Raw genomic sequence first — 12,926 nt, forward strand, 5'->3', positions numbered from 1 at the left:
TGGGTTTTTTGGTGATAAGGGTAAAATTTGCCACAGGTGTACCGGTTTGAAATTTTTTGTGGTCAAAAAATTAGTTTGTGGTAATTTGTCACATGTATACCAGTTTGGGGTTTTTCATCGTATTAACCCTAATTTGAATAAAATAAAGGAAAAGATAAACATGAAGAAAACCAATAAAACGCCCACGACAAATACAAAATTCATGATGTTGTAACTAACTATTCACAATTACCAATTGAGCGACCATGACCAAGAGCTCAAATCGAGGAACCATGCCTCGAGCTCCGCGACTTGAAACTCAAGTGTCCATGGCCGCCGCGAGCTCGAAGCTCGAGCGATCATGCGACCTCAAGTTTCGTGGCTCAAAAAGATTTAGTGGACATAACCACTGCAAGCTCCATGACTCAAAAACTTCTTATGCCCGTGGCTGTCGCGAGTTCAAATTGGGTGACCATGGTTTCCGACTCAAGTGACTATGGCATCCACAAACTTGAGCTTGAACATGCGTGATTGTCGCAAGCTAGAGCTTGAGATTATCTCTCTCTCATTCATGTTGTCTTCATTCATTTATGTTTTTTCGATATGGCGCCAAATTCGACCAATAAGAAAAAAGTATAGCAGAAGGACTCACAGCGACATTTTCTCTCTCTTAATGTTGTCTTCATTTATGTTTTTATATGGTGCCAAATATCGTCATTTAATAACTTGAACGAATCATAGCACGACACGTGTACTCTAGCGTTCGTGTCAGCAATTCTGCAATATATGTCAACAAAAATCGATCGACAAGAAAAAAAGTATAGCGGGAGGACTCGCGGCAACATTTTCTCGAAGGTCGAAAGAGGCTTTAAAAGAAGAAGAAGAAGATAGAGGGCGATTTTAATTTCCGAAAAAGAAAAAGAAAACAAAAGGATCGAATGTAACATTATTCCTTAAATAAATAAAATAAAGTAAACAAAACCTTCCTTCCCCACGTTCTCAAATCCGGTCGCCAGCCACCTCCCCCACCAATTGGAAAATTGCGGTCGACACGCAACCGCTAGAAATTCAACACGGTGGCCCCGTCCTGCTAGCGGCACTCTTATATGAAAACTCCGCTCCCTCACATAATCACTATGAATAATCAGTTCTCGATCCGATTTCTAAAATTAGGAACCGAGGATTGGATCCGTTCAATAGAACCGATCACTTTTTTTTTTTTCACTACTTGATACCATATATTTTGAAATTAGAATTGTGTTCTCCATGCTGATTACACATAATCACAAAAATAAGTGTAATTCGAGCCAATGCGATGACAAATTGTGTTCTTCATGCCGACTACACATCTATTCTAAAATTGAAATTGTATTCCCCATGCCGACTACACATAATCACAAAAAAAAAAAGAGTATCCGGTCCGATTGGTCCGGTTCGGTCCGGTTTCCCTTGGAACTGGAAACCGGACCTACTTTTAGGAACCGGGAATTGACCCACACTTCCATGTTTAGGCGGTTCGTTTTGCACACCCCTAATAACCACCGTCAATTTCCATTCTCGATGCGATACTAATTTACGCAATATAACTCAATCCTCCATTGGTCTTCATTGTCGTTTTAGAGATGGAAGTCCTTTGCATGCTTTGAAATGAAAACACCTCTTAAGAAACTTCCGAGCAATTTCCTCATAGGAACGAAGAAAGAAATAAAATAAAAAGGCAGCGTGCGAACTGCATACGTTCGACGGGAACCAGAGGTCGTTTGCTTGTTTGATCCCGCCAACTATGTGCGAATTGCTCTGTTCGAGAGCTGCCTTGTACTGGCCAAAGATTTGAACTTGATCAGTTCACGGAGCATACGTGGTGCCGCATGCGTTCATCTTTGTGGACCGAGGAGAAAGGAGGCTCGGGGAACTTCACGAAGCGGAGTTTCTGCGCTTGTGCCCCCAAAACACCAAAAATTAAAAAGAAGAATGTTGCAAACTTCCTTTACTTCTTCCTCCTTATTTGGCAATCGATTATCTTCATTTGTTTCACGAAAAATGAATAATTTAGATGATGATCGCTTGTATCGCTTAAAATAATTAGCTAATGAAAACTATATTTATTATCAATAATAATTAATGTCTTAACATATTCGTAAACGATGAAAATTATTTTCGTTCATTCATTTTTGTAAGTAATGCAAGTAGGGGTGAGCGTTTTCAAGTTTCGTTGAAATTCCATCTGGAACCTGGAACCTACCGATCGGAACACTTTCCCTAATTTTTGGAACATGGAACCCGCCTTGCATACCCATGAAATTGGAACCTATCTTGTCCCAGGTTCCAGGGTCAGTTCAAAGGCCTACCTAGGTTCCAGCTGGTACTCTTAATTGAATGATTACAGTGAATCATCATATCCGATTATCTCCATTTGCTACAATCTACTTCACAACTTATGTTTAGACACATGAATAATATGAAATATTAACAAAGTAAAAGTCTCAGTCATGATAACGCATTACACACTCATCATTTGACACCATGAAATGCCGCAGAATTGCGCGAAGATATAGAACAAGAAAAACACAAAAACTTTGTCGCGACCCTTCCTAAACCGGCCCCGCCGCCTAAGGGGTTAGGCTAATGGATTACTAAGTTAAACCTAGCTCGAGCTCTCCCAAGCTCATACCAATTCGCGACTTAAGTTAAAGTTATTAACATGGAAATCAATTTCACCTAGGAGTCGCCACTAATCAGTTTTTGGTGGGTCGATTAGACACCCAAGCAAAGCAGGGGAGAAATGCTTTACTTCTACGAACCAGAGATTCAATGGGTACGGGGACTTGATTACACTAATTGACCAACTAGTGCCCTTTCGGTACCTAATCTTGCTCAATTCACCACCTAACGTGTTCACACTAACTGGGAGTTTAAAAAATTCATTCCTAACCAAGCTAAGGGAAGCAACAATCACTACATGAACCTAACATGCATAATCAACCACATGCGAGTTTAAATTAAACATGCAATTCAAAGCGTGCGAATCAAGCGAGGAGCAATCAAACATACGCTAATTCCACAAAAAGGGAGAGAAAAGCAATTCTGAAGCCCAATTTCCAATTTTTGGATTTTCGAAATTTTTCTATTTTTTTTTTTCGTTTTTTATTTAAATAATAATAATAATTCCCTAAATCGGCCTATGCTCGGTTTACGTGAACATGAAACAACTCAGAAAATGAATATTACGAGAACCGGGCTCAAATCAACCGTTTCAAGATCGAAACTTGGTTTGGGCATTTCGTCGAGCATTTGGTGTGCATTAAAATGCCCCAAATGGCTTCCTCGAGCCATATTCGTGGCCTTCAATCTTACTCCGTGTGTAATATCAAGTGGAACCAAAGTATCAAGGTTATATTATCACATGCAAAGAACAAGATTAGCTAGAAATCACAACCTAAAACGCACGAGAACCAAGTTGGAATCGGCCCCCGATATGTGGGTTCGGGCTGCTTTTGCAAATTTGGGTTTAAACCCAGGTCAAGCAAACCTGTTGCATGCCCAGGTTTAAGCCCCGACACTCATCACGTGCAAGATCTATAGGAAACATCACTTCATCTGAGAGAATATACGTAACATCTACTTTTAAATGAAACAAACATCATGGAGAATGATCAAGCGAACACGTCGAAACAACCCCCAAGAAGCATACATGCATGGTTCATAATGACTAGCCATGAATCAATGTGGGTTAGCTTGGCTTCTTACTCAAGTTGCAAGCCATCTCATGGTTCACACGGGGATTCAAAGACCAAACCAAGTGGATCTCAGCATAATTTGTACACCCATATAACATTCATCAGGCTCATGAAGGTAGAAAACGCATGCAAAGAGGAGTAGCAAGTCAAACATATATGGCTCATGAAGGGGTTCCAACACTTAGAAAAATTCCAGCCTCAGAAATCAGTTCTCTGGGCTAGTTTTCTCTTGATTTTTTCATGACTAAAACATGTTCAAAATGGAACAAAAATACATGTAGGATACTCACCTTGCTTCCTAGTTTCTCTTTGAAGTATCCCTTGGCTGAGGGAACCAAAAAATTGTCTTCCAAGGCGCGGAGAAATAGGCTTCTTCAAACTGGAAAATGAGATCTGCAAAGAAAGAACTGACAACGAAGGTTTTTGTTGTTCTCCAAAACCAGAATCAACGACCTCTTCTTCTGACTAATTTGACACCAACCCCAACTAGATGTATTCTAGTTTAATTTCCATGTCAAGGGTATCCTCATATGTTTCTCATGACTCTCAAAAACTCCCACTTTCCCTCACCAGTAACCGTCTGACTCCAACACTTTGGAAAATTTCTGGGTCTCTCTTGACCCGAGAATGGGCTGCTTTTCGAGGGGATTTTGGATGGCTTCCCGACATCCATTTGGGACGTGCGACCTACGGTTGGAAAGATCTTTGAATGTAGTTCCACTATCTAGTTGAAGGTTTTGGCTAATTTTGGCTCGAAGTTCATGAAAATCTCCCTTTTCTCTCCAAAAGCCAATCTGGAACTTTTTTTGGTTGATTTTCCGTTTGAGTTGCGTCCGAGGGTGAGTTTTTGGAACGACCGACCCCCCCCCCCCCCCCCTCCTCTTGTCTCATCCCTTTATTTTTATCCCCCAAAATAACGTGCTTCAGCGATCCTATCCACCGAATCCAACCAGATTTTTAGCCCGTGATTGCCCACTTACCAAGCCTGCAAACTGAGTCTCTTCACCAACTTTCTGACTCCAAAATCATCATAATTTGCAGCTGTTGAGTGAGCAGGTTTGACTGAGATTATCACGTGTCTTCAGCAGCTTATCCATGGCAAATTTTTGTCCATTTGCACTCCTAATGATGGTCTCACACCTCGGCCAGAGTTCACGCTGATCGGCTGGCTGAGTAGGATATGGTGGGGCCACAAATTTGGCTACTCAGCAGCCTCGAATTGAGACCAAATCGTGGACCGGTTTTTGGAAGCTAATTTAAGTGCTTTAATCCATTCATTTGGTCGGAATTTTTGATCAGTTTGAAAGTTGAAGTATATTAGTTTAAGATGATAATCAGAATTTGCAATTTTCCATGCCCAAGTTTGCAGGAAAGTCCCTCAAAATTAGCCACTTTCTTGTCCGAGAATGCCCGATTTGAGCCAATTTAGTCCTTTTGGCTTGATCTGATCAATTTTACCTTGCCCGTTTTCAATTTCAAGCTTGATTAGGGGTAAAAATGATGATTTAAGGGCTTGGGGGCAAATTTAACAAATTTTGCGATTTGGTCCCCCAACTTTTGGAAATTGTATTTTGGCCCCAACTTGCTGGTTCATTTGCAATTTGATCCCTCAGGTCTCGGCTAGCTACACTCGAATCCTTGGCCCTTGCTCTTCCGTTTTTTTTTTTTTAGTAGAATAATTCCAAAATATTTTTGTGGAAAAACAAGTTCCAATTTTTCGAAAATGATTTTTGGGCAAAAAATTTAGGTGTCAACAGCTGCCCCTCTTTGAAGGGGAGCTCGAAGAGGTTCCCTTCAAAGACAAAAGACACCTAAATTTGTCAGCGGAAGGCAAGCGAAAGTTGGCTTTACGCACGAGAAAAGAAAAGAAAAGAAAATAAAACAAAATAAGATGAGAATAAAATAAGTAAAATAAAATAAGATGAATAAAGTGTGGTTTAAAGTTGGACCACAAACTTTTGGAAATCGTGGTTTAAGGTGGGACCACAAACCTTTGAAGCGTGGTTTAAGGTTGGACCACAAACCTTTGATGCGTACCTGGGTTTACATACCTGTAGGTTGGATCGGATTGCTCAGAGGCTCTTTGCCAGCGAGGCTTGAAAAGATTCAGTGAATGAGCACTCGGGTTCCTCACCCAAGGATTTGATAGATTGTGCCTAAGTTTCTCACGAAGGACTTGAGGTGCCTAAGTTTCTCATAAAGGATTTGACATAAGGAGCATGGCTCAGGGACATACTTGTGAAGGCCTCATTTTTTTTTTCTTCTCTTCTCTTCTTCTCCTTTTTTTTTTATTTTTAAAGAGAGTAAACATACTTACCTGATGTTCACAAGAGATATAAAGGAAACTCCAGTGCAAAAGCTCACCGTGCAAGGAAAAACACTCTAGGCTGCAAAGCTCGCGGGTCAATGGGGTGCTCCGGATCGTAAAAGCTCACCGTGCAAGGAAAAAGACTTTGGGGCGAAAGCTCGTGGGATCAATTGGGTGCTCCGGGCTGCAAAAGCTCACCGTGCAAAGAAAAAGACTCTGGGCTGCGAAAGCTCACCAGGTCGGAGGGGTGCTCCGGGCTGCAAAAGCTCACCGTGCAAAGAAAAAGACTCTGGGCTGCGAATGCTCGCCAGATCAAATGGGTGCTCCGGGCTGCAAAAGCTCACCGTGCCAAGAAAAAGACTCTGGATTGACATTTAGGGACTAAAACCCTGTAAACGTCGAAAATTCCGCCTAGGGATTAAAATCCTATGAGCAGCTAAGGGCCCGCATGATAACCATTCTGGTTCTATCCAGAACTGGTTTTTTGCTCCCGAAATCAGTTTTGGACCAGAAACCCGTTTGTTAACGCAATTTAATTTTTCTATTTCCGGGACAAGTTTTGTCCCAGAACCGGTTCTGAAACCAGAAATCAGAACCAAAAAAAAGTTGGTTTTTCGTTTCTTGAACAAAACTCAGAACCATTTCTGAGGAAGTCGTTCTCTTCAAAACATGTCTCTCGTCTCCTCTCATCTCTCTGATCTGCCCGTCTCTCTCTGAACTCTCTCTGTCGCCGTCGAGAGGAAGCCGGCCGCTCGTTCGCTCGCTCCGACCGAGAGGAAGCCAGGGCCGCTCGCTCCTGCTCCACGTAAGCTCCGATCCTCCGCTCGTTTGCTCGCTCTCTTTTCTGGATTTGGAAGTCGCCGTGATCAGGGGGGGTCAGCTTCCGCCTCGCCCAAGCCGGCGGTCGGCCTGGGCGAGGTCGAGCGGCCTCCCCCAGATCTGGGCGACGGCTGGGCCGACCGCCGGCCTGGGCGAGGTCGCTCGGCCTCCCCCAGTCTGGGGAGGACGCTCGGCCTCGCCCAGGCCGGCGGTCGGCCTCGCCGTCGCCCAGACCTGGGCGACCGCGAGGTCGACCGGCGGCCCCGCCATGGCCGCTCGGCCTGGGCGACCGCGAGGTCGACCGGCGGCCATGGCGAGGCCGCTCGGCCTCCCCCAGATCTGGCCTCCCCCCGCTCTATTAGAGAGCGGTGATGATGTTTGCAGCACTAGTTTTTCTGCTTTGTTGTCTTTATAATTAGCTGACTAAAGGAATAAACTATCATGTAATTACTGGTTTTGATCTTTGAGCTGAGTGGGTCAATGTGCTTTGCTTCTCTTGATGCCTAAATCTGAATGCGTGCTTTGTGTTTTTCCTAGGTGTGGTTTAATTTTCTTATATTGTCAATGCTTGAACTGGAACAATATATCTTTGTCAAATGCAGGCAGTAAAGAGGATGTTTTCTTCGATTCGAAGCCCTGGTTAGAGTACGACTGTGAAGATGTTTTTTTCAGTGTCAATGGTGACATGTGTGGTGGTTCGTGGTTTGTTTAATGTTTCTTTAGTTGCCTGCTTCATTTATCAATTTAAGTTGCTCTTGGTTAAGGAGGACGCTTTTAAGCTACCGCCACTCCTTTGATTTCCCCTCTAAAAAATGGCAGGGTTTAGACAACAATCTTAGCACTCTCACTTAATTAGTATGCACCACTCACAAATTCCTCTCTCTCTCTCTCTCTCTCTCTCTCTCTCTCTCTCTCTCTGGGTAGGGGGCGATGAATTGGGTGTTCAGTCTTCTATTGAGCGAATTGATGGAAATCAATTGAAGTCTCTTAAAAAATGTACCTGAGACCATCTTGACATTAAGAACAGGGGCTGCAACTAGCACTGATCTCTAATCGATTGATAATTGTCCAGCCAAAGTGCAGTTGTCCAACTCCATACCTGATATAGCATCATGAACTTACCTAAAGTCTCTCATCATCTTTATGAGTTTGCTTTTAATCATCATATGCCTTAAAGTTAACAACTGCATGGAAAATTCTGTCATTGAGGTCGTGGCACTTATTTTAGCTATGCAGATTTTCCTGACTCTTATATTTATTCAATCCTAAGGAAGAAAAATAACAAGAGAAGGAGCAAGATTTTGCTTTACTCACGAGATATGCTGTTTATTGTGTCATCATTTTCTTTCCTGGCTTATATCATTCTATAATACTTTTTTGTATTATTTGTGTGCTCATTCTTGTTTCTACTGCAGATTTCACTCCTTCTCGTGGGAGTACTCCTTCCCGTGGAAACACTCCTATCCACCCATCCTTATTCAGGGGAACACAATTGGTTAAGAATGCCCCTCGGGACAAAGCACCTGTCCTTGTTCCCAAGCCTTCCCCAACAAGTAAGAAAAAGAAACTCGCTGAACTTTTCCGAGATAGCCTCACGGATCAAGAAGATGTTGCCGATCATGATGCTTCGGCTCACAAAGCTATGGCAGAAGAAAAGGCTGAAGCCAAGCCAACTATACTCGATGTTCTTCTGATCTCTGATCAAGGAACGCCTTCCACTTTCATGTGTAGCGGCGAAAGGACTCCTAATGGAGACCATGTGATGGAGGAGCAGAAACCGGTTAGAACTGTGACTTGTTGCCTCCCTAGATTGTCTTCATACGGCGGTTTTACTGAGAGGAATAAGAAGATGAGCTCTGCAATAACCGTGCATGATTAAAATGTTCATCAGTTTGAGCTTTATTTGGTGGAAGTCGGGATCTCTTGTGCTAAGAGACTATGTATAGTCTATAGAGGTCTTAAATCTTGTGTGCATGCTGCTATCTTATGCAAAAGCATGTATATTGCAAACTGAGGCAACTGACTCGAGTATTTGACTCATAGCAAATTTTCTTTTCGCTTGATCATGTCTACCTTGATATGTTCCTGGATTATATTTCTGAAACTTCTGTCGTATTCTACATGTAATGAGCAAAAAAGTGCTCCTTCCATAGTCAATTATCAGGAACAGAGAAAATTGAATCAGGAAGTAACTTGTCTCTGACCTTGGTGAAGACCAAAAACTCCTCGGAAGTGAGATCCACTCGGATAGTAGCAGAAAAGCCATAGTCCTATTTATAGATTGTGGAATCTTCTTCACAAATTGCCACAAAATAAAACGGAAAAAGAAAAGGCGAGCTTCGACGTAATGCAAAAGTGTGGGAGTGAGAACTACAGATGGATGAATCACAGTTGATAGCTTTGTTTCAAAGACAAGCTTTAGACCTTTGTAACCAACATATCCTTTGCTTTGCGGGAAATGCAAACACTGAACACCCTCAATTGCCATCTGAGTAAATTAAAGCATGCCTTGATACGTTATCATTAGCCAGTGACCCCTTCTTTTCTTTTCAGTGATTACCACCACGTACGGATGTGATTAAAGTTCTTGAACATTAATTTCTTCACCAAACATCAAGTGACGAGGGGCTGTCTTAGATTTTTTATTTTTTTTTGGGAATCTCAAAAAAAATTAAATTTCTCTTGAAATGGTTGGCCACGGTATTCTAAGCCATTCCGTGAAGTTTTGAAATTTTTAATTTTTTAAAATTTTTTTGGGCATCTCAAAAAAATTAAAATTTACTCAAAAAGTGAGTGGCCACATGTATTCTAAGCCATTTTGTGAAATTTTGAATTTTTTTTATTTTTTATTTTTTTTTGGGCACCTCAAAAAATATAAATTTTACTCAAAGTGGGTGACTATAGGTATTCTAAGCAATTCTGTGAAATTTTGAAATTTTTGATTTCTTGATTTTTTTTGAAAAAATTAAACAAATTTCTTATTTTCCCGAAATCTGAATTTTTTTTATTTTCTCGACATTTTGATGATTTTTTCTGGAATTTTTCAATTTTTTGGGATTTTCTGAATTTTTTTTGAGATTTTTATGAATTTTTCGGATTTTTTAATTATTTTTATTCCATTTCCAAAAAAATGGATTTCTATTCCTGGAAATAGAATTTTCTATTGTTTATCAAACGGGTTTTTGTTTCAGGAAATAGAAATTTTGTGCTGTTATCAAACGGGTTTCTGTTCTAGAAATAAAAATTTTTGGTCGTTATCAAACGGGTTTTTTTTCTCAGAAACTCATCCAGGAACCAGAAATAGAAAAATCTATTTCTGGTTCAGGAACTCATTCCGGAACAGAATGGTTATCATTCGCTACCTAAGATCCCGCCTAGGGACTAAAACCCTATGAACGGTAATAGGAACAACACCTTGAAGGAACGCCTAGGGACTAAAACCCTATGAACGTCGAAGATTCCGCCTAAGGGCTAAAACCCTATGAACGGCAATAGGAACAACAGCTTGAAGGAACGCCTAGGGGCTAAAACCCTATGAACGTTGAAGATTTAGCTTTGGGACTAAAACCCTGTGAACAGCTAAGATCCCGCCTAGGGGCTAAAACCCTATGAACGGTAATAGGAACAACACCTTGAAGGAGCGCCTAGGGACTAAAACCCTATAAACGTCTAAGATTCTGTTTAGGGACTAAAACCCTATGAACAGCTATGATCCCGCCTATGGACTAAAACCCTATGAACGGCAATAGGAACAACACCTTGAAGGAGCGCCTAGGGACTAAAACCCTATGAACGTCTAAGATTCTGTTTAGGGACTAAAACCCTATGAACAGCTATGATCCCGCCTAGGGACTAAAACCCTATGAACGGCAATAGGAACAACACCTTGAAGGAACGCCTAGGGACTAAAACCCTATGAACGTCGAAGATTCCGCCTATGGGCTAAAATCCTATGAACGTCGAAGATTTAGCTTTGGGACTAAAACCCTAAAAGTACACCTAGGGACTAAAACCCTATGAACGGCAAATTGCACTCAAGATTTTGAAATACCTAATGTTTTTCACTCAAGATTGTAATGTGCCTAAGGTTTTCACTTAGGACTTTATGTTGTAAAAAACATGGATTAAGGATAGACCTGTGAACCTTTTGAAATCAGGGTTTCGAAAAAGACACGGAACCTTTTGAAATCGGGGTTTAAGGAAAGACCCGGAACCTTTTGAAATCGAGATTTTAGGAAAGACCCGGAGCCTTTTGAAATCGGGGTTTAAGGAAGACCCGTAACCTTGTGAAATCGGGGTTTCGGGAAAGACCCGTAACCTTTTGAAGTCGGGGTTTAAGGTAAGACCCGGAACCTTTTGAAATCGGGGTTTCGGGAAAGACCCGAACCTTTCGAAATCGGGGTTTCGGGAAAACCCGAACCTTTTGAAATCGGGGTTTAAGGAAAGACCCGGAACCTTGTGAAATCAGGGTTTTAGGAAAGACCCGGAACCTTTTGAAATCGGGGTTTTAGGAAAGACCCAGAACCTTTGAAATCAGGGTTTGTGGAAAGACCCGGAACCTTTTGAAATCAGGGTTTAAAGAAAGACCCATAACTTTTGAAATCGGGGTTTAAGGAAGACCCAGAACCTTGTGAAATCAGGGTTTAAAGAAAAACCTGATCTTTTGGAATCAGGGTGTTATGCAATAAATGCATAAACCTTTGCATTGCGTAGTTTAAGGACAAATGCACAAACCTTCAGAAAGCACGGTCCCACGTAGGAAAGACTTCTTATGTAAGAATAGTTTCGGGCTGTTAGAGCTCACCATATCCGTCGAATATTGAGGAAATTCCGAGGAGGCATCTCGCACATCTAACGGGATGTGTTATAACAAGTGCTCCGGTAGCGAATGGGTACCGTGCAAGATAACATCACGAGAGGCCATATGAAAATGGTATCATCAATGAGAAAGCATTGATTGCATGAGCAATTCAAGCTAGTTTTGATTGTTTGGAAAATATTTTGCATCATTCAACATAACAAGATTGCCATCAGGCTTGAGAAGTGTCATTAATCATCAAATTCCCTTAGGAGAAAGTCTTTTGTCAAAATGACCTTAACTCATGAAAAGGGCTCATTAAGTATGCCAAACAAGAACTCCTTAATCGGAAAAGGGCTTGTCACATACTCTCAAGAAGGCTGCTTGATCCCTTCCATCAATGTGGGAAATAGTTTGATCACTCAATATACCTCACATGACCGCTGTCGAAGGTTTTGAGAATCATTCGCAATAAGTACACATTGACCAATCTAAGAGGTCTTTCAAAGGACCGTAATGTAGATTTGGTCACGGTTTCAACAATGGATAAGCATTATCGGCTAAGGAATGAAATAATTTTCAATCAGCATCTCCATCAGGTTTACAAGTCAAGAAACCTTAAGATGAGATAAGATAACTTTGCCCCCACTTCTTCAAGCGATAGCTTGTTTGGGAATCCAAATTTCTGCTTAAACCATCCCAATCCGAAGAGACTTTGGAGAAGGTTATAACATTGGTTTGGGTAAAGGCTCAAAAGGCTCAGAAATTTTCAAAAGGATTTAAAAGTTGGTGATCACCATGGCATCATTACCATATCATCCAATCTTTTCGAGGACACTTGCCTTTTGAAATCCAATTTGTCTCGAAAGTCCATTGACTAATCATTTCAATACAAGAGCTTTGCTCTTTTCTCTAATGACTTTTGCATTTGCAATGATTTTCTTTTCATGCATGCATTTTGCTTTTGACACTTTTTCCTCACAAAAGGATTCTTCTCTTGATGCTACTTTTCTCTCTTTTTTTTTTTAAAAAAAAAATGGGCATTGGCCTTGCTTTTACTAGGCACACTGCTTTTTCATGCCCCCTAGTTTTCATTTGACTTTTCATTTTTTTTCTGAGCTTTTAGGACTTTCGAGATGTTTTTCACATTGTCTCACGAGTATCCATTGTCTTGATAAATCACATGCTTTGTCCCGGTATAGGGAGATAATCACCACTTGGGCTTTAGAAATGAATATTCAGGCTCAACTTGGCTAAACAAAGGGTATGAGTGTTTGGGTAGAGA

General features: G+C 41.3%; 1 protein-coding gene across 1 annotated transcript in view; it reads left to right on the plus strand.

The window, feature by feature from the left end:
- Positions 1–8,901, plus strand: part of LOC130137812 (uncharacterized) — a 36,106-nt gene extending 27,205 nt beyond the window's left edge. The window contains exons 3-4 of the mRNA XM_056310093.1: positions 7,516–7,525; positions 8,258–8,901. Of these exons, the coding sequence (XP_056166068.1) occupies positions 7,516–7,525; positions 8,258–8,722 (475 nt within the window). The 3' untranslated portion in view covers positions 8,723–8,901. The remainder of the gene's footprint in view (positions 1–7,515; positions 7,526–8,257) is intronic.
- The last annotated feature ends 4,025 nt before the right edge of the window (positions 8,902–12,926 follow it).

Source organism: Syzygium oleosum, unplaced genomic scaffold (genome assembly GCF_021117445.2).
Source record: "Syzygium oleosum isolate NSW1041296 unplaced genomic scaffold, Sole_v2.1 Sole_v2.01, whole genome shotgun sequence".
Taxonomy (NCBI): domain Eukaryota; kingdom Viridiplantae; phylum Streptophyta; class Magnoliopsida; order Myrtales; family Myrtaceae; genus Syzygium; species Syzygium oleosum.